This window comes from Candoia aspera, chromosome 4 (genome assembly GCF_035149785.1).
Source record: "Candoia aspera isolate rCanAsp1 chromosome 4, rCanAsp1.hap2, whole genome shotgun sequence".
Lineage (NCBI taxonomy): Eukaryota > Metazoa > Chordata > Lepidosauria > Squamata > Boidae > Candoia > Candoia aspera.
In genome coordinates this window covers 62,289,442-62,311,754 of record NC_086156.1, presented here as the reverse complement: position 1 = coordinate 62,311,754, position 22,313 = coordinate 62,289,442, and the positions used below count along the sequence as shown (strand labels likewise).

At 38.5% G+C, this 22,313-nt stretch overlaps 1 protein-coding gene across 1 annotated transcript in view; it reads right to left on the bottom strand.

The window, feature by feature from the left end:
* Positions 1-22,313, bottom strand: part of ERP44 (endoplasmic reticulum protein 44) — an 88,070-nt gene that overhangs the window by 5,393 nt on the left and 60,364 nt on the right. The window contains exons 5-10 of the mRNA XM_063304257.1: positions 16,810-16,994; positions 15,733-15,848; positions 15,069-15,126; positions 8,702-8,818; positions 6,598-6,709; positions 5,980-6,121 (exon numbers count right to left, since the gene is read on the bottom strand). Coding sequence (XP_063160327.1) covers positions 5,980-6,121; positions 6,598-6,709; positions 8,702-8,818; positions 15,069-15,126; positions 15,733-15,848; positions 16,810-16,994 — 730 coding nt within the window. The remainder of the gene's footprint in view (positions 1-5,979; positions 6,122-6,597; positions 6,710-8,701; positions 8,819-15,068; positions 15,127-15,732; positions 15,849-16,809; positions 16,995-22,313) is intronic.

The following is a 22,313-nucleotide window of genomic DNA, read 5'->3' as shown; positions in this document are numbered from 1 at the left end:
CTTAAAAATAGAAGGCAGCAGGCAATTGTCTCTACACTGAATTCAAAAGATTATCTCAACATCTAAACAAAAGATTTTTTACAAAACTTTAAAAAATGTGAATCTTCCTTAGCCATATTTCACACATCTAAGATATTTCTAAAGTTAATAATGTAGGAACAGGAGCTGGAATACAGCTGGGAGGCAAACTACCCTACTATCTCTTTTTGCTTTTTTTGATCCCCTGAAGGCACAGCAAGCATTTTGCCTCTTCATTAATTCCCATAGAGCTGAGCTGCCCAATCATTTCATCGCCTGCTACCTTCAACCCCCTGCTCACCACAATACAGCAGAGAACAGTAGGCGCCAAATGCACAGTTTACAAATACAAATGGCTGTCAGTAAGTTATATTGACAAAAATGCTTTTGAAAGGTTCTCTTGTGCTTAAGTAATTGCAGGCACCAGAAATGAACACTGAAAAGACATCAATTTAAATTTCTTCTCAGATAATCTACTTTTTCCACATATCAGAACTCAAAGAATAAACAACTCAACTAGTACATTAATTTTAAGGAACAGAGAAATTTACTAAAACAATCTATCACCAAACAGGTCCACAGTCACCTTCCTTGGTGTGTGCAAGCCTCCCTGCCTCAGTGTAAACTTTTCAAACAATATTACATAGGAAATGGCATGCTCAAAGTTCAGCAGCAGCCTTCAGAAACATCTTTATTTTTAAAAATGTCTTCTCTAAAACCTTGAAGCCATTCTTACAAAATAAATATGGTGGCTGGCTTCAACCTATTGCTTTGTTTGGAAATATGCCCAGAAAATTAACTATGAAGATGGAATAATACAGATGAGATGGAGTATGTTTTGAGAGACTAAAGGTGGGGATTGAGAGTGGTTGGAAGCAGCTTCAAGTGATTCTCTTGGTAAACTCAAGTTTTGTGACTGGGCAACCCTGATAGCCTTAGGTCATTTTCTACCCATTAAACAATTATCCTCATTCACTGATATGTTCATTTGCAGATGAAGAACTGTGTTCCACAATTAATGATTAAGATACTAAACATAGCTCTTATTTTTTGAAGTTATCTAAATAGGCAAGATCACAGAATGATCTTGCATGGCAAATCACATCCCAGAGACTGCTCCATTTTGCAGCACAGTCAACGAAAGGAAAAAGTAAAATGATTAATTATCAGGTAACCACAACTATTACAACTGTGCCATAGAATCTGCATGTGCTGTTCTAGATTGTTAAGTACCTTAATCGCCCTAAACTGTACAAACTTTTTTTTTAATTGTATATTTGGTCCTAACATTAATCATGAGGGTTAATGATATTGTGCCACAGCCTATTCAGAGGGATTTCCATCATATACCTTAAGTCAGTAGGCAAATGTACAGTATGAAGGTAGTAAGTACAGTTTATTGTTGTAACTACAGGTCATAACATAAATGTACAGTATGATAAACCCCTTTGTATGTGGCAGTTTCTCTCTTCTCTCCTCTAAATGTGTCCAAACATTCATTCATACATACTATTTTAAGGGAAACTATATTTACACTCAATAAATATATTTTGTTCTTTTCCATTAAAAAAACTATGAGAATTTAAAGGACCACACTTTCAGAGTCTTCCTTAATGTAGCTCCTTGTGCGCCCACTGTTGGAGTTGATGGAGCACAATGAAATGATGGATAGGGACATTAGAGATTAGAGGAATGTGGAAGTTGCACAGCCCTTTTATATGCATAGAAATAATTTGAAAATACACGTCTATGTCTCAGGTATGCAATCTTTAGTTTTATATATGATAACCAAAACTTAAATAGGAGAAGCCTGAGGGTAGATATGATAGCAGTCTTCAGATATTTGAAGGGCTCATGTAATCTACCCCAGGTCATATGGGAAAGCTGTCAGTTTAACCAAGGCTCTGGAGACTGTGATGGTCTAGATCAGAAAAAAGCAGGATGAAATTGAATCAGAGTAAGACAGAGTTGCTGTCTTTCACTGGGGTGCTTTGATGTCTCCAGTGTTGACTCTTGATGGGATGGCGCAACCTTGAAAGAGTGGGTCCACAACTTGGTGAATCATCCTAGACTTACAGCTACTGCTAGACAGACAGGTAGGATGCCATGGCCAGAGGGGACTTTGTCCAGCTTTGGCTGGTGTGCCAGTTGTGGCCCTACCTGGAGCAAAAGGATCTTGACAGTAACTCATGTCCCCATCACCACCCATTTGGACTACTGCAATGCACTCTATATGACACCTCTATATGAGACTGCCTTTGAAGACCATGAGAAAACCATCCAAAATATGGTGGCACAGTGCTCACCAGCACATGGTGGCATAAGGACGTAAGACCTTTGCTTCAGCTTCAGAGTACAATGCTGGTTTAACCTTCAAAGCACTACATGATTAGGCACTGTGATATTGCAGGACTGCCTCTTTTAAGGTTGGCAGTGGAAGTGGAGTTCCCCAGACTTCTGGCCTTGGGTACTTTAATCTGCCTTCCCTGGGAGTAGCTCAGGAGTTCATGGCTACCATGAGAGCCATGGGCCTATCCCAGGTCATCCAGGGCCCAACACAGGGCAGTGGTCACACACCTGATCTGGTTTTCCTATCAGAGCAGTGGCAATGTGATCTGGAATTGGGCGAGCTTTTAGTGTCCCCCATGTCATGGTCAGATCACACATTGATTACTATGGTTTTCTCCAGTGCCACTATTCACCACAGGGTGGCTGGGCCTATTAGATTGGTCTGCCCTCAGTGGCTGATGGATCCTGATGGGTTTCAGAGACAGCTGGGATTTTTTTCCTGTTGGTCTGTTGTATGGTTCATCTGAAGCCTTGGTGGCTGCTTGGAACAAGAGGGCTGCCAATGCCTTGGATTGCACCTATGCAACCTCTCCCCCCTTGTGGATCCCTTCACTCTCTGTGGTTCACTGAGAGAGATGAAATGAGAGAAGAGACATCTAGAGTGTTGCTGGTGCTCAGTGAGGGACAAACTTGACTAAACATGGGTTAGAGCTGCTTTTAAGGCCTACCTCATGGCTTCAAGTGTGGCAAATTGACAATACTTCTCTGCTCCCATTGCATCCACAGATAGCCACCCTACAGCCTTGTTTTGGGTGACATGTACATTCTTGTGTAGAGGGGGCTCAGAGATCCCCCTAAAAGGCAGTGCAGAAGAATTTGCTCAACATCTGTTGGACAAAGTAGCTCAAATTTGTCCTCAGATGGACACCAGCCTTGTTGCAGGTCCTATGGAGATGCCTGGGGCAGAGTCTTGCCCTGTTATCTAGGAACGGTTTGAATCTGTTGGACCTGAGGAATTGGACAGGGGCCTTATGACTGAGAGCTCGGCCATCCGCTCTTTAGATCCATGCCCCTCCTGGCTAACTAAGGCTGCCCAGGGGGTTTCATGGGGGTGAGCTCTAGTGGTGGTGGTAAATTCTTCCTTGCATGGTGGGATTGTTCCTCCACCCCTTAAAGAGGCATTGGTTCACCTTCTCAAGAAACCATTGCTGGATCCCACCATACTGGATAATTTTAATCCAGCATCTAACCTCCGCTTTTGGGGGAAGGTGGTTGAGAAGGTGGTCACGCAGCAGCTTCAGAGAACTCTGGATGAAGTGAATTATTTGGACCATTTTCAGTCAGGTTCAGGCCTGGGTACAGGATGGAAATGGCATTGGCTATGCTTTTAGATAATTTTTGGAGGGAGGAGGATAGAGGTCATCCATCCATCCTTGCTCTGCTTGACCTATCAGTGGCTTTTGATACCATCGGCCATGGTATCTGGACCAGATCTTGGGACTGGGGTGGGAGGCACTGTATTGTGCTGGTTCTCCTCCTTTCTCTGGGGTCGATACCAGTTGGTGGTGATTGGGGTGGAGATTCTGCCCTCAGCCCCATACTATGTGAGGTTCCACAAGGTTTGGTGCTCTCTCCACTTCTATTCATCATCTCCATGAAGCCACTGGCTGAGAATATCCATCACCATGGGGTGAAGCACACTGATGATACCCAATTATACCTCTCTGCCACTAAGTGATGCTGTTGATGTCCTATCCCAGTGCTTGGAGGCTGTAGGGGCCTGGATGGGGACTCGTGACTCCTGCTCAAAGAGCAAGTGGAAGTCACAGCTAGGAGGGCCTTTTGACAACTTCATCTTGGGCACCAGTTGCAGCTGTTCCTGGACTGGGGACTCTGCTCATGGTCACTCATGCCCTGGTCACCTCCCGGATGGACCACTATAATGTGGTCTAATGGGGCTGCCCTTTAAAGGGTATCTGGAAGCTTCACTGGTGCAAAATTTTGATTTTGAGGGGCCTATTACACTCAAGGATTAAGATCTTTTCGCCATTTAGATTTTATTATATTTGTATTTTTATTGTATTTTGTATTGGAATGGTTTTTAATTTTAATCCTGTTTTATTGTAAGCCACCCAGAGAGATGGGCGGTGAATAAATTTATAAAATTAAAAAAAAAAAAATGCGGTGTCATGGGCAGTTATGTGTACCCCTAGAACAGCACATGTTACATCTCTGCCCCGCAAGCTGCATTGGTTGCCAGTTTGCTTCTGGGTCCAATTCAAGGTGCTGGTTTTGACCTTTAAAGCCCTTCATGGCATGGGGCCAGGTTATTTGAGGGACCACCTCTCCCCAGTTACATCATCCCATCCCATCAGGTCTGGCAGAAGAGACATTGTGGATCCCGCCCACGAAAGAGTTACATCTAGTGGGACCCAGGAGGTAGGCCTTTTCTGACATGGCACCAACCCTGTGGAACATTCCCCCTGAGGTGAGACTGGCCCCATCCTTAATATCCTCCCAGAAGTGCCTCAACAGACTTAGGGATCTCCAGGAAGTGGCAAATCAGTGAGGTAGCTGCATTGTCTATAACATCAAACCCTCTGCTAATCTGTTAATAGTAACTTCGATTGATGCTTTTAATTGTAGAAATTTTTTAAATTGTATTAATTTTATGGTTTGTTTTTATTGTATGCTGCCCAGAGTCATGTTTTGTGAGATGGGCAGCTATATAAATGTGATGAAATAGATAGGTAGGTAGGTAGGTAGGTAGGTAGGTAGGTCTTAACCCACCTGAAACATATGACCTAGAAGAACCTTGTAGTGATTACACATTTCTATAAAGTGGGAGGAACAGGGGCTCACAAGCACTGTTTTACCATTCGTGTGCCTGCACTTTGGAACAGTCTCCCCCTAGGAATTTGATTTGCCCTGTAGTGCTAGTTTTCTGTAAGCTATTAAAAGTAAAGCTTCTCAGAAAGTATTTGAGACATGAGTTGATACCATCAGTTACAGTGCTATGTGTGTTAAGATTTGTTTCTATAGAAGAGAATATATGTAGCTCAGGGTTGAAAGGTGGAGTCCTTGGTGTTCTCTGAGCTTGGTTGTTTGCTTGCAGATATTTCGTTACCCGACTAGGCAACATCTTCAGTGCTAGAAGGGAGTGGGGTTTGCTCTCTGTTCATATACAGTAGCTTGCCCTGCCAGTGTTGGTGGGGGCGTTGTTTTCTCCTTTTGTTTATGTTTTTCATTTTTTATTTTTAGCATTGATATTTTATTATTTTGTACTGATGGAGGTTGCTGAGAATCTCCTTGACTGCAGTAGAGATAAATCCAATAAATTGATAAATAACCCCATAAAACATTGTTTAGTAATCACTACCCACATTCACTCACTTCCTCTCCTTAAAATTCTTAAAAGAAGTAACAGGCAGTGTAAGGATGATCTGAAGTGTGTTAAGTGCATGCAGTGGCTCTATCCCATTCCCTACTGTCACCAAACCTCCCCCAAAACTTTACCCCAAGGAAATCTTTCTCTCTATGAAAAGAAGTTCTCCAGACCTAATTTCTATGATACAACACAATACAAAAAGGTCTTTACCTTCTCCCATCCAAAATATTTTTTCCCTTCTTTCAAACTCTATATAGCCAAGATGAAAGAAAACATGTACTCACGCCAAATCATTGAAGTCTGAAAAAACATACATATGTCTAAAACTATCAATAGCAATAACAGGACAATCTGTTGGACTCTTCTGAATGTGGAGCAGTGGATGTCTGAACTTGTCGCAATCAGCATGTAAAAAGTTTATTGTACCTTGAAATTCAGAAGCAGATTTTAGGATTTTTAAAGAATATAAAATATGAACAACCAGGTAAATCACCACATTATATGTAACTACTGGTTTGGGGTAAAGCATTTTGAATGCACAAAAGGTGTTGATAAAATCATTTTGTGCTAACATCAGTAGGTTAATATATAAAACATGATGCCTTGGGAAAAAGATTTAATTGTTGGGGTATAGACTGATTTGTAACTGAACCTTCAAAGAACTTTTAAAAAGTTAACAGATTGTAATGGCTGACTTTCCAATAAATGTGCACAAGAATACACTTTAATTTATTTCAATGGTAAGAGTATTAGCCTGTCATATTATGGCAATAGGTAAACACAGCATCAGTAATTATCTCTTTTGTGCACGTACCTACTTAGAAAATTAACACAATTTTGCCAATTCAGCCTAAACACCTGATGCATATTCAATTAATTATAAGACACAACACAACACCTACCCTTTTCACTTATTAACTGTCGTGCAACTTCCTGCTGGAACTTTTCTAAACTTTCTGTATCATCTTTCATATGAAAGAGTATAAGGAAAGGAAGGCCCTCTTCTGTCAATTCCTATGTAGAAAGAAAAATAGTCATAGACTATCAGTTTTTTACAAGCTTTTAGTTAACATGGTTTCTAGCAGTGTACTCATACACTTTTAATGAGGAATTAAATTACGAGGGATAAGTCAGAAATTAGTACAATAACTATATCAGAAACTTAAAGTAATGCCTCACCAATTTAATCAGAAGTTTTTATACTCAGCAACTCAAAAGAAATAGTAAACAATTAGTTCAAAAATCCTGACAGCAGTGACCAAAAATAATTCTACATATTTATTGATTACTATTAGCTCCCCCAAAGATATAAAATTATGTATCCTACTTAATATATAGATAGCTGTCTCCAAATGCATATCCACTCTTAAATCCCTCCTCAAATGTCAAAAAATACCCCAAATTGATGCCCCAAATTGTTACAGGTAGTCCTTGTTTACTGACTGCCTCATTCAGCAGCTGCTCAAAGTTACAACGGTGCTGAGAAATAACTTTACAACCAATGCTTGCATTCACAACCTTTGAGTGTCCTCAGTCACATGATCACCCATGGGGGGGGGATGGTTCAGGAGAGATTGCCTACAGAAATTGGTTTTTTCCTCCCCCCACCTACAGAGTGGAGACATTGGAGAGGAAGGGATTACAAGAGAGTAAGGAGGCAACAATGGGGAATACACAGGGCTGTTTGCATAGCGCGTTTGTGGCAGAGTTGCCAGTCCCAATTGTGGTCACTAAGCGAGGACTACCAGTATTTGCTTCCCACTCCCACCTTCAAATTCTCCCTGCAAAAACCAAAAATGTAGGCCATGCTTCCTTTAACACTGTTATCTCCTCAGCCAGTGGCTTCCTGCAGTACTCTGGAGAGGCAGCTGGTTCCCCAGCTGTAACTCAGCATGTCAGTTTCATATGAAGAAGTTGAACAATAAATATATCCAGAATAAATTAAAACTATGAAATAAAACATAATTTAGTTCTTAGGTAAAAAAAATCAGCTGTAAATCCTTAACTGAGCATTCAAATGTAGAAAAAAAATGAAATGATAAAAATACTAGGGTTGAACTGATATAGCAAGACTTACCTCTTAAGAACAAAATTTGCCAAGAAAAATGTGCATTGAGAAACATTTGTTAAATAAAAGAGGGACACAGAATATCAGATGCAGTTTGACAGCATTACACAAGTGTAGTATGTTTTTTAAATCTGAAGTTCTGAAAAATGCTCAAAAATTAATCATAACTGGCTGGCATCTTTTATATTGCAAAAAGCAAATAAAGAGCATTTATTTTTCAGCATTTACACTGCTGTTCAAACATGGCAAAAGCAGCCTTTCTATGTGTACAACTAATAAGCATCCACACTGGACTTCCAGATATAATAGACATCATCATTGTAATATTGCCCAATACTTATCTACCTAGTTGTATGAAGGAATTTTCTATTTTTAAGCTCATGTAATTTTTATTAGTTGACAATTTAGGCAGGAAATGATAGTCTGGAAACTTATAAGTATGTATATAGCCACGGATAAACCGAGAATTTTAGATTCCAAAATATACCCCGAAAATTGGGTTTGGCTTATCTGTAGATGGGTTTATCTGTGAATAGATGCGGTAATACTTTTTTAAAGTACCAGTATATACCTGTGGATAAGCCAACCAAAATGCCATGAAAAATGTGCCATCTGTGGATAAGCCAATTGTGAAAATTGAAAATGTAATCTGTTCTGGTGAACAACATTTATTGATACAAAATATGAAAATAAATGAAGTCCTATATTGAAAAAACATACAAACATTTTATCTGCAGGTGGCACATTTTTTATGGTATTTTGGTTAAAAATTGGAGGGTTAGCTTATCCTCGGATGGGCTTATCCATAACTATATTCTACGATCAGTTGTATTATAAAGTAATGAAAGGCATTTGACACCTAATTTTGAGCTAATTCAATTTCATTTCTAACCAATTATCACTTTAAAAAAAGGCCTGAATAACCAGATAGTCTTTACCTCTCCATTTTCAAATGTAATTTCGCGAACAAGAGGAACACATTTGTCCTGAGTCCATGCATAAGCCAAGTCAAAATTAGTCATAGAACCCAAGTAAACCATATCTGGAGCATTTTCCTGTTAAAACATGATTTTAAAATTATTCATAAATTAACACACAAGAAGAAGTGGTATAATTTAAGTGTAACTAAGAGGCCATATCACAAGCCACTCTATGGCATCCTGTAATAAACCTCTAGCAGCAGCAGGTTGCAAAATGCTTCTCTTACTCTGGCCAGCTACAGTCAACAGCACTATTTCAGTGGCTTGGAAACTCACAGCATCACTTAGTGTTAACATCTATGTACTATAACAGGTGGAAGAAGGGCTTACCATGTCATGCTATTTAGAAACAAGTGCTCTGAAAATCTGGATTCTTTAAATGATGCCAAATACAAATGCTTTTAAAACATCGATATTACATTAACACAGCATTAATTCTTTGTTTTGCTTTTTTTTTTAGTTCAAGCTATAGAAGTAAATTCCCAAGTAAAGGGGCTGGGATGTTAGTTATTGGAGCTTTGGCATGAGTATATGTGGTAAGTGGGAATTTACTGTGATCTTTATTTGGTTTCTTTTTGGTTTTAATGTTATGCTTTTATTTTGCTCACCACTAAGTGTTGGATAGATGGGTAGCCATATAAATTGGATTAAATAAATAATACCAAGATACTTTTGAACAACAAACCTTCTGATTCTTACTAAATCTGTTCAAGATTAAGTATAGGGTGATTAGCTGAAAAATATAAATAATTAGGGAACAGAAGTAAATTGGCAGAGTATTTAGACAGCGGGCCATAGTCCTATCAATAGAGGCTTAATTCCTTTTCTTATGAAGCCCTCGTGCCAAAATGCAAATTTCTAAAGGCCCCCAAAAGGAAGCTAGGGCTTCTCTTGTTTTTATTTGCAGAAGAAATGGATAGAGGACTTTCTGGATTAGGTTCTTAACTGTTAGCTAATTATCTGAGGCTGGTCTTTCTAGTTATGCCTAACCATAAATAATTATCTGATTTGTATTCAAGAGATGTGAATTAATGCTTTTCCAAATTTGGGCACAAACTAAGGAGGTTTCATCCTTGTACAATACTATCCTAATATTTATCCTAGATAATTGGGCTAGAAATGTTTTGTTATTAAGCAGCTATTACATTAAATATTAAATTTATTTTAATAGCTGCTTAATTTAATTTAATTTAATGTATTAAATATAGGCATAGCTATATAACTAATCTTAAGCTTTTCAGGGTGCATGCTACATGTTTTTCAAAATATTTCCAGTCTCAGAATGTTGGGGATCCATACTGCTAGTTCTTAGCAGTTGTGGTCAGACAGACCAGCAACAAAGGCCATGGCCTTTTGGGGGTTTTTTGCCGGCAGTGTTTACCGTGCAGACAGAGATGGTTCAACAGGTACTGTACACCTCAACTTTTAAAAGCCTCTGAGAAAATCACTCACCAAAGCTAACTGAGGAAATTCAATAGTCATGTGTTCTCATGAACTGGAAACTGCTTTAAAAAACAGGAAGTAGAAAGGAATGGATTCCCTTAGGATTTTGAAGTGAGAGTGCATTTTAACTCATTTAAAAGCATCCTGGAATTGAAAATGAGGAATCCAAATTTGCTGTAATGCAAACTTATCAGGAAAGTCAAATCAGGATTGCAAGAAGCAGTGTCTTTAAACCAATCTCTTCAGGACCAATAAAAAGAAGTATTACTTTATTGAGCACATATTTAAATTGAGGAATTTGCTCTCATCATACGTGGCAATGGCTACCAATTTAAAAGCAGACGAAGACAAATCCATGAAGGATAGTGTTATCCACTGTGACTAATCTTGACACTTATGTGCTACCTGACATCTGGAATCAGGTAGCATAGCTTAAATACTAACTGCAAAGGAGCAACGCTGAAAAAGTCCTACTGCTTTCCTCTCTTTATGACCTCCCTAATCTATCAGGGTAGACAACGAATGACACAGAAAGTTAAACTAAATGGTCCTTTGGGGTTGTTTTTTATGCTACAGTAAGGAACCACTGGCATATGTGATCAACTGTCCTTGCCAGGGAATGGAGACTTTGCAGAAGCTGTTGATAGGAAGAGAATAACTGGGCCATGCAAGTAACTTTAAAAACAAGGAATGTTAACATTCAGCCTGTTAATGGCTAGAAAGGAGTTTATTGCTCCTCTCAGGAAGCAACGCATGCTGCAGACCATAGGCTCTAAGAATACAGGAGTCAATGAAAAAGTTATGATCAGGGAATTTACCGATGTTATAGCTGACACGGTTGTCTAAAGTGCACCATTCAGGGAATAGAACATTTTGTTTCTTCTGCAGATTGCACCAATATACAGTGCATTCGGAAAGTATTCAGACCCCCTTCACTTTTTTCAATTTTGTTATGTTGCAGCCTGATACTACAATCATTCAAATTCATTTTTTTCTCATTAATCTACACTCAGTACCCCATAAGGACAAAGTGAAAACAGAATTTTAGAAATGTCTGTAAATTTATTAAAAAGGAAAAACTGAAATATCACATGTATGTAAGTATTCAGACCCTTTGCAACAACACTTGAAATTTAGCTCAGGTGCCTCCCATTTCTCTTGATTGTTGCTGAGCTGTTTCCACACCTTGATTGGGGTCCACCTGTGGTAAATTAAATTGATTGGATGTGATTTGGAAAGGCACACACCTCTCTACAGAAGGCCTCACAGCTGACAGTGTGTACTGTATCAGAGCAAAAGCCATGAGGTCAGAGGAACTGCCTGCAGAGCTCAGAGACAGGATTATTGCAAGGCACAGATCTGGGGAAGGCTACAAAAAAATTTCTGCTGCACTGAAGGTTCCCAAGAGCACAGTGGCCTCCATAATTCTCAAATGGAAGAAGTTTGGCACAACCAGGACTCTTCCAAGAGCTGGTCTCCCGGCCAAACTGAGCAATCAGGGGAGAAGAGCCTTAGTAAGAGAGGTGACCAAGAACACGATGGTCACTCTAACTGAGCTCCAGAGATCCTGTGTGGAGATGGGACAAAGTTCCAGAAGGACAACCATCACTGCAGCCCTCCACTGATCTGGGCTTCATGGCAGAGTGGCTAGACAGAAGCCTCTCAGTGCAAAACACATGAAAGCCCGCTTGGAGTTGGCAAAAAAGCACCTAAAGGACTCTCAGACTGTGAGGAACAAGATTCTCTGGTCTGATGAAACCAAGATTGAACTGTTTGGCCTCAATTCTAAATGTTATGTCTGGAGGACACCAGGCACCGCTCATCACCTGCCCAATACCATCCCAACAGTGAAGCATGGTGGTGGTAGCATCATGCTGTGGGGGTGTTTTTCAGCAGCAGGGACTGGGAGACTGGTCAGGGTTGAGGGAAAGCTGAATGGAGCAAAGTACAGAGATATCCTCAATGAAAACCTGTTCCACAGCGCTCTGAACCTCAGACTGGGCCGAAGGTTCACCTTCCAACATGACAACAATCCTAAGCACACAGCCAAGAGAACACAGGAATGGCTTAGGGACAACTGTGTGAATGTCCTAGAGTGGCCCAGCCAGAGCTCTGACTTGAACCCTATTGAACATCTCTGGAGAGACCTGAAAATGGCTGTCTACCGACGGTCTCCATCCAACCTGATTGAGCTTGAGAGGATTTGCAATGAAGAATGGCAGAAAATCCCCCAATCCAGGTGTGCAAAGCTTGTCGCGTCATACCGAAGAAGACTCAAGGCTGTAATTGCTGCCAAAGGTGCTTCAACGAAGTACTGAGTAAAGGGTCTGAATACTTACGTACATGTCATATTTCAGTTTTTCCTTCTTAATAAATTTACAAACATTTCTAAAATTCTGTTTTCACTTTGTCCTTATGGGGTACTGAGTGTAGATTAATGAGAAAAAAAATGAATTTGAACGACTGTAGTATCAGGCTGCAACATAACAAAATTGAAAAAAGTGAAGGGGGTTTGAATACTTTCCGAATGCACTTTAGTTACTCTGGCAGTGGCCTGGTTGTTTTCCAGAAGTTAATCTTCAATACCAGAAGCATTTATGGTGTTCCAGATATACATCTTGCCCCCATACAGATCTATTTCATCCAGAACACCACAAGCTGCTTCCAGTTTAGGTGTAAATTTAAAATTAAAAAAAAAAGCGGCTGACCCACTCCAGAAAAGCAGACTGGTGCCATCCAGAAAAGAAACAAAATGTTTAGATTCCTCCAAAATGTTTAATTCCTGAGATTGTAGGAATGTATGTACCTACATACATACATAATAGCTGTAGTATTATTTCCTTCTATAATTTTTCTTTCTTGATTGTATAGGTTTAGTAAATAACATTATTACTTTACTATTGTTTATTTTTGATGTTATGTAAATATATTGAGAGCTCTTGCACTGAAGTCAAATTCCTTGTTATGTCTAATCATACTTGGCCAATAAAGTATTCTATTCTATTCTATTCTATTCTATTCTATTCTATTCTATTCTATTCTATTCTATTCTATTCTATTCTATTCTATTCTATTCTATTCTATTCTATTAACAGTTGGAATGTAGACACATAATGGCTGCAACCACATTGCAATTTCCTTGAGAGGGGGACTGTGTTGAAAACTTGTCATATTTATCTACCAGCTGATGCATTTCATTGTCTTTCCAATATTTGTATGTGTCTACCAATTAGAGCAGAGAGGGTTAGTTATATTTGCAAAGGCATCTGGTTTGTTTGATTTGTTTGACTAGCTGACTCTTTGTATTTAAAAAATATTTGTATGCTTTTGTATTTCTGACTTTCTGGGAGAAACCTGCTTTTGGATCTACCTTCTTCTGCAAAGAGTAACAGAGTAAGAGGAAATGACTTTTTGCAATTTCACATTGTATAATTACTTTGATGAAAATGGTTTTGGTTTTGTTCCCAATCAAAGGGCTGGTCATAGTTACTAGTGCTGAAGGCCCCAGGATTCAATCACAATGTCAGTCAACAAAGTCTGGGTAAGTGGAGGTAGAGTCATGGAGTAACTGGGCACTACACATCTTGTGAAAAAAATAATCCTTTGATGGGTAAGGGTAATCTATAACCTAGAGAGAAGTGAACAAGTTGTGAGGAACATGACTATGGCCTAAATCAAAATATCAAAAATCTTTGGAAAGGTATAAACCTTTGGATCCTCAAAACACAATCCCTCATATGCTGTGGTGTCACAGCAAGAAAGACTTATCAAACAGTGAGCTATTGAGGGATTTGTAATGTAGGGACTTCAAGTATAAGATGGAACAGAAACTGGAGATTTTCCCAGGTTTCACTTTCTGACAGAATCTACAACAGGACCTCTATCAGACAACTGAAATTGTAAATGCTAACTGTGCACACAGTTCCCATGGAAATGAAGACAAACTACATCTAGTGCCTCAAAGAAGTCCATAATCAGTACAGGGTTCAAACCTGTAGGAATTCTTCATTCCATAGAATCATTTGATTTTTTTTCTTTCTTTCTTGGGCATTTTCCCTTTGGAATGAGATCTATCCTCTTGGTGTTAGAACTCTGTCTAATCACAGTCTGATGCTCCGAATCCAAGAAACTTTGATATCAGTTTTAAGTTCTAGGAACTAATCATCAGGACCAAAGATATCAGAACTCAGTTTACAATTGAGAAGCCAACAAACCAGACTTATGAATTGATTTAGAGTGTAATTGTAACATGCCATGTTCTGCTTTAGATAAACTGTCTGAGGCACTGGCAATGACAATGGCGCTCAAGAAAAAGCAGAGCTGTTCAGTTTCGTGTTGTTCTGGAAATGCTGGCAAGTATCCACTAAAAACAGATCTTCTCTATAAGCAGATAAGGCATAGAGAATTTCCTTTATATGGGGAAGTTTATTGTCTTAATTGGTATATTAACAAAAGTAAGCCTTCATGGCCATATAGTACCCTAAGGTAAAAAAGAAAACATGAAAAATATCTTTTAATAAAATAATAAAAATAAAAAATAACTAAAAGATGTGGAAATGAAGTACAAAAATAGATTAGTAAAATCAAGAAAACACTTCAGTTAAAACTATTGTTGCACACTGTAGGAAAGGCTTTCCTTGTGATTCTTTGGGTAGAAGCAGAAACCCATGTGTATGAAGTACAGAGATCAAGAAGAAATATAATCAATAATAAACAATTATTTGAGAGCTTAGGAAATGCTACCTGCCTGGGCATGTTAAACCTATATTTCTACAAGAATGAAATACAATCATTAGTACCATACATGCATAATTTTAAGGATTTGGGCTATTTTTAAACATTTTATCAAATTAATAGGTAGGGGGAAAAAAATCAAACTTACCCCTGTTGGCTTATATATTATGTTGTCACCACTAAACCGTTCTGGTTTGGAAACAGACCTAAGGATTATAATAATTTTTTCTTACTATACTAGGGTAGGAAACAAGAAAATAAATACTGGGATAGCAGCACATCATTAGTCATTGGCTTAAATCACACATCATACTAAACTATCATTTGTTTTAGCCATGATTTATTGGCTAAGGTAAAAACAAAAGTGTGTCGTTTTACTTGCTTTTTGTGTCCTGCCAAAGTCTATATTTATCGAAACAACACAGCCTGATTTGATCATCATGCTAAGTCATAGCTGCAGTGATCAAATTAGCAAATAATAGTTTAAAACTCTGGTTTCCTATCTGAAAACAGTTGCTTCTCAATTTCTCCAATTGTCTGCCTCAAACCATCCTAGGATGATTTTCCAAGGTTGAATGAGTATAAGGAGGATACAAATAAGGGTAATAGGGCTACTCCTTTAAGGAAAAAATACTTTCAAGCCCAGATGTTGAAAACAATTTTTTTTAAACAGCTTTCATACGATTGTTAAAGAAAGGATGCTAAAGAAAAATACATTTGGGACTCATGTATTAATGCATAAGGATAAAAGCTAAACCTTCAGTAACTAATATAATGTTATCACAATGAATTCTTATATTTAAAAATCTTACCCAAATGCAGCTAGGAAGACACAGTCATCGTGCAAAATATTTGCTACTTTTTCAAAGTTCCTGTAATTATCAGAGTCTTTTTGTTCAAAATATCCAATAATGTTTCTTTTACTGCGCTGTAACACAGAAAACATACATAATGGCATTCTAACTCACCCTTAAAAGAAATTAACATTTTCATTAATCCTATAGTCCTTGAGACAGAAGAACAGATGATGCCAATTTGGTTCAAATGTAATATTAGCATTAAATAATAGTCCAGGATCTCATGTAGACCCCTATAAAAAAGAAAAAAAATGTGCAGAGAATCTTGGAGGTATTAATCTTTATATTAGTTATTCTACCCATTTTGATTAAAACCTATGTTTTCACCAAAATGAATTCTCTACATGTACTTGTGTAGACATTATCACCTAATTCCATTCATGTGGTAAATGGTGACCATAGAATTTATGCAACTGTAGATAAATGTCTATTCAAATGTATTCTTGGGCTTGAAACACACATAAACTTCAAGATTCTCTGCACATCTATTCTCATTTACAGGAGCCCATGGTAGATTATAATAATATATTTTTTTAAATGTATACCCCTTTCCTTTAGGAGATCAAGGCGGCATATCTAGTACTCCATCTTCTAATTTCTCCACATGAGAGAGGAGGTAGGTTGGACTGAAAGGGAGTGACTGACTCAAAGTCACCCAGAGAGCTTGATCACTGATGCTAAATTTAAACCTGGCTTACCTCTGCCCTAGTCCAATCCCTTACCCACTACGCCATGCTGGCTGTCCAGATCCAGGACTATAATATACTGGAAGTTATAGTGCTGCAATTTATATGCAATTTATAATAAGTTCGTTTTCATGGCAAAATAGATCACGACTAAAATTATCCTACAATATTTGCAATGTATCAAGAAAGCCAGTAAAATTAACATATTAATTGTAAAAATATGGAGTATGACTATAACTGTCTTCACTAAATGAGAAAGTGGGTATAACTTGCTAAGTAGCAAACATACATTTTCCAATGTATATATGGCAATCAACAAACCACAATTACACACATATAAACTCACATCAAGAGAATAAATTTCTTCCAAGCTTTGTACTTCTCTAATAGGGTTGCTTTTCTGCTGTCGGATATAATCTGCTATCGCTGTCACTGATCTCTGACCCCGATACTCTCTCTTCATCATCATTCCATTCCGGAACAACTTCAGTGTTGGGTATTTACTTATCCTATACCTTTGAGCTATGTCAGCTGAAAAACAATGACAAAGTATTTGAAAATATGCATGTTCAAGTGTACACAGTTTGCATTTCTTTAAATTTATATAGAGTTTAGTAGTGAATCAAAATTATATTTCCCATCTTTTAAGTAAGATAATGGCATAAGTAATTAAATTTTGTGCCTTTAACCCCACTTATTTACAGACTATCAGTCTGTTACAACCTCAATTAATTTTTCTACAATGCATAATTTTTCTACTTGGTCACTTCAAAACTCAGATCCCATTTTTTATATATGTATTCTTGAACTATAAAAAAACATAATTGTTAATAAAATGCCCTAGTCAACGAAATACCTTCAGGCATTGATCCCAATACCAGAATAATAATGTGCTTTTTGCCAGTTGTAAAAAGACAAGAATTGTGCTCTAAAGTACACTGCGTGCACAATTACTAGGCAAGTTGTAATTTTGAGGATGAATTTCATTACTGAACAACTACAGTGCTCTCTGTCATTCCAAAATGTTAATAAACCTCAAACCTGAATATTTAAGAAAGTAAAAGTGAGGTTTTGGCTTTCTTAGGAGCATATCTATGGGTGCACAATTATTGGGCAACTATTAGTGTGCAGAATTATTATGCAACTAAATGAAAAATGAAAATTCCCCCATCTCGCTCGTTTACTTTCATCTGTTAAAGTGAGAATAATAAACAAACAACTCAAAATTTACAAATAAACATTTCTGACATTTCAAACAAAAAATCAGTGACCAATATAGCCACCCTTCTTTGCAATAACAGTCATAAGCCTTCCATTCATGGAGTCTGTCAGTTTCTTGATCTGTTGACAATCAACTTTTTGTGCAGCAGCAACCACAGTCTCCCAGACACTGTTCAGAGAGGTGTACTGTTTTCCTTCACCATAAATCTCCCATTTGAGAAGGGCCCACAAGTTCTCAACAGGGTTTAGGTCAGGTGAGGAAGGGGGCCATGTCATTATTCTTTCATCTTTGAGGCCTTTACCGGCTAGCCACGCAGTGGAGTACTTCGATGCATGCGATGGAGCATTGTCCTGCATAAACATCATGGTCTTCTTGAAAGATGCAGACTTTTTCCTGTAACACTGTTTGAAGAAAGTGTCTTCTAAAAACTGGCAGTAGGTTTGGGAGTTAATTTTGAGTCCATCTTCAACCTGAAAAGGTCCAACTAGCTCATCTTTAATAATACCAGCCCATACCAGTACCCCACCTCCACCTTGCTGGCGTCTGAGTCGAAGTGGAGCTCTGTAGCCGTTACTGATCCAGCCACAGGCCCATCCATCTGGTCCACCAAGAGTCACTCTCATCTCATCAGCCAATAAAACCTTTGAAAAATCTGTCTTCAGATATTTCTTGGCCCAGTCTTGCCGTTTCAACTTATGTGTCTTGTTCAGTGGTGGTCGAATTTCAGCCTTCCTTACCTTGGCCATGTCTCTGAGCACTGAACACCTTGTACTTTTGGGCACTCCAGGTAGGTTGCAGTTCTGGAATATGACAGCACTGGAGGATAATGGGTTCCTGGTAGCTTCACGTTTGATTCTTCTCAAATCTTTGGCAGTTAATTTGCGTCTTTTTTTTTCAACACGTTTCTTGCGACCCTGTTGACTATTTGCAACAAAACGTTTGATGGTTCTGTGGTCACGCCACAATATCTTAGCAATTTCAAGAGTGCTGCATCCCTCTGAAAGACGTTTTACAATTTTTGACTTCAGAGTCAGTTAAATCTCTTTTTTGGCCCATTTTGCCTGAGGAAAAGAAGCTGCCTAATAATTATGCACACCTTGATATAGGGTGTTGATCTCCTTAGGCCATACCCTCCCTCATTACACAAATACACATCACCTGATATGCTTATATCCAATAAGCATTCAGGTTTATACAGCTTGGAGGTGGAAAATATGCATAAAAATGATGATATGGTCAAAATACTCACTTGCCTAATAATTGTGCACACAGCGTAGTATACATGAAAGATGTTAGTTAGTTAGTTAGTTAGTTAGTTAGTTAGTTAGTTAAGATTTCCTCCCTGACACATCAAAAATATTTTGGGACAACCCTGCGAAAGTTAACCCCCATAGTCTTTCCCCTTATAAGACCACTGATAAGATATTAAGAAATAGAGTCAAAGATTTTACTTTACTTCCAATTCATGATGATAACGTTAATTGGATTAAAAACTCCTTTAGAGCAGCCTTTTTTTGCCCATAGCTCCCTTCTGATCCCCCCCCACCCGTGGCTCCCTGTCCAAGTCCCATTACCAGATACAGAAATGACAGTAACTGGTGTGTTTTCTGGTGTCAACAAGACAGTATTTGCAATATAATACTCTTTGCTTTTCATGTGCTGTGGCCCCCACTACATGTTTTTCACCCATGGCCCCTTGAAATATCCTATGGCCTCTGGTTGAGAACTGCTGCTTTAGAACACTAAGTCATAGTGCTGAGTCACTGAATGCAACCAAGAATGGCAATCTCATGCAACTGTTATAGGTGCTTTATTTATGGGTTTTGTTTTGTTTTCAGAAAGTTTGCTGCAGATTCTGCTGAGTAAGTTTGTTTGGGCTAAATTAACACAAGGCAATTAGATCCAAACTTAGCTGGTCTTAGAGCAAACCTACTGAAAAGAATGAGATTTGAGTTGGTTAAATCTGAAATCTTCATGTAAATTTATGTATCAGATATATTTAGAAGAAATATATTGACATAAGCATGACTAAATCTGAATCTAAGTTACAAATTTGAATTTAGTGATGACTATGCACATAAGATATTTCGTTATACATTCCATGATTCCTATCTATATAAAACCCTTGAGTCAGATTTTCAAATATAATTCATGGCTATTTCCAAACTGAAAGCAAAACTTGCCTTCATACTGTTAAGGAAGTTGCTGTTCATCATCCCACTTCAAACTGCATCTTGCGTTATTTCAAATAAACAGTGATCAAGGCAATTAATTACTTGATATTTTCACAAGCCACATGGAAAATCGTAAAATGCTATCAAATGATCAGCACACAGTCAAGAGATAATAAGGAGAGTCTTCCATAACAATATAAAAATGCAAAAGCATTAAATGTTCATGTTTTAAATAATCCATAAATAAAAAGAGAACATTAAGTACTTTCATTAAGCCATGATACAAGTACAGCCAACACAGGAGTACTAGAACCTAATTTATATATATATGTACACACACACACACACACACACACAGAAGTGCAAATAAAATGTTGTTACTGTTCTATTCAATATTCCAGTTTAAAAATCACTCCAGTTCAAAAATATATTTAGGCGTTCCCTGCTAATTTCCTAATCAGAGCTTCTTGAAAACAGCTATATGGGAATACTGAACATCTGTATGTGTATATGTATGTATATATGTATGAATGACAGTGAGAGTGAAATGGTGAGCAAAACATTGGTGTTACCATGAGGATTCCCATTCTACACTGAACAGAGAGCATCCTCACCTGGATTACTGCTCCCATTCATTCAGATGGACAGGACCAATTGTTTTTGCTGTCCTTGGGAAACTTGGGAAAGAATACCCTCCCTCCAATTCAGGACATAGGGAACAAAAAGAAGCTTCAGTAAGGTCAGAAGATTAAAGAAGAAAGCACTGACACTGTCTTTCAGCAAGGAGCTCACCACTAAAAGGTATGGATACGTGGCCACAGAGTAACAGCACTTTTAGTGTGCTCTTAACTCTATTTTATTTACTCTTTTATTTAGTTTTAAGATAGTCTAATCAGTGATTTTATTTAATATTAATTAGTAATTTTAGTTTTCTGTATTAGGATTAGTAATTTTAGAATTTTAGAACTAGGATTAGATAGGATTAGGATTTTAGAGTCTGGAACCCAATAGCCTCGGACATCTGACAATGAAGTGAGGCAGCAATGGCTACAAGACAGGAATGAAAACAAATTCAAAGGGAAAGATCAAAGGGAAGAACAAGCCTGAGATGTGAAAAAGAGAAAATTCTAAGCATATCGAACACTTCAAGGCTGTGGAGACTCCAGACAGCTAAAACTGAAGAACCTATTTCAATATAAGGACACAACATGTAAGTCCTTCTCTCCTCCTTCCCCTTCCCCCCTCGCAATCTCTGTTAACAAATCCCACGCCCTACTTGACTGGGAAATGGATGATTTCTCCTTCTCCAATGATGAGGCTTCAGCAGGAGATAGAAGGGAGGATGCTTCTAAAGCCACAAGTAAGTTAAACATAGATGTGGACTTGGTTGCTAAGAATTGCCTTTTAACTGCCAAAACAGTCATTGCAATCTTTGATCAGCTGCTAGATGCTAATCAGAAAATTGATGAACTTAAGGCTATAATGGAAAAGCATACCATTAATCCTGTTATGGAGTCAGCTACCAACTTAATTGCTCCAGAACTTATTCAGAACCCATATGCTGCACAGGTTCCCACACATATGGAGGCTGCCAGGGATGAGCTAGTGTTGCAGTGACACAGGATTCTACTCCAGGTTGCAATCAACCCTTTTAATGAAGGCAGGTGGCATAATAGACAAGCAGTTCTTCACTCCCTCTCTCAACTTCTTCACTGTAGAGTATATTCCAGTGAGCTTGCAGAGATCTCCTGGCTTCCCAGATGGCATGGGCATGAAAGAATGTTATTGACTTTTAAGCATTCAGCACTCCCTTCAATTATTCTTAATCTCAAATACTTTTTAAAGGGATTCCAAATTACTCCTATACTTGTTTTTCACAATAGCAGCATACAGCCACTGCTAACTCCTGGAAGGAGAGTCAAGCCTTAGAGGGAAGACAGTATAAGCACCAGATGTCAGGGTAGCCTTACTTCGAATAAGACACGGACTCATTTAAAGGGTTTAAGGATTTCCGAGTTTATTGAAGCAGAATGCATACAGAGAAAAAGACGGGAATGCGGGTATGGTATCAGGGTATCCCGTTTATACCCCGGTGGCAGACCTTGTCCTCCTCCACCCCCCATTGTCCCCCAAGCCAGGTCCGGATGGGTGATTAGAGTTGGTATGGGTCTGACGATGGGTGATTCGAGCGATCTCCGATGTTTCCCTTTGTCTCCTTGCCTTCATCCTGTGCAGGTGCGTCCCCCGGGGTAATGGGTGGGAGTTCCCCCAATCTGTTAATGGTTTCCAGGTCCTGTCCAAGGTGCGCTTCTATTGTCCTGGTGATTTATTTATGGGTCTGGGTGCTTAAGGGATGATGTGTGTGTTTAAAGGATAATGGTTATCCCTTCCTCTTTCCTGATGTGCATGTTACCCGTTGTGATGCACTTATGCCTTGCAACAGGGAACATGACA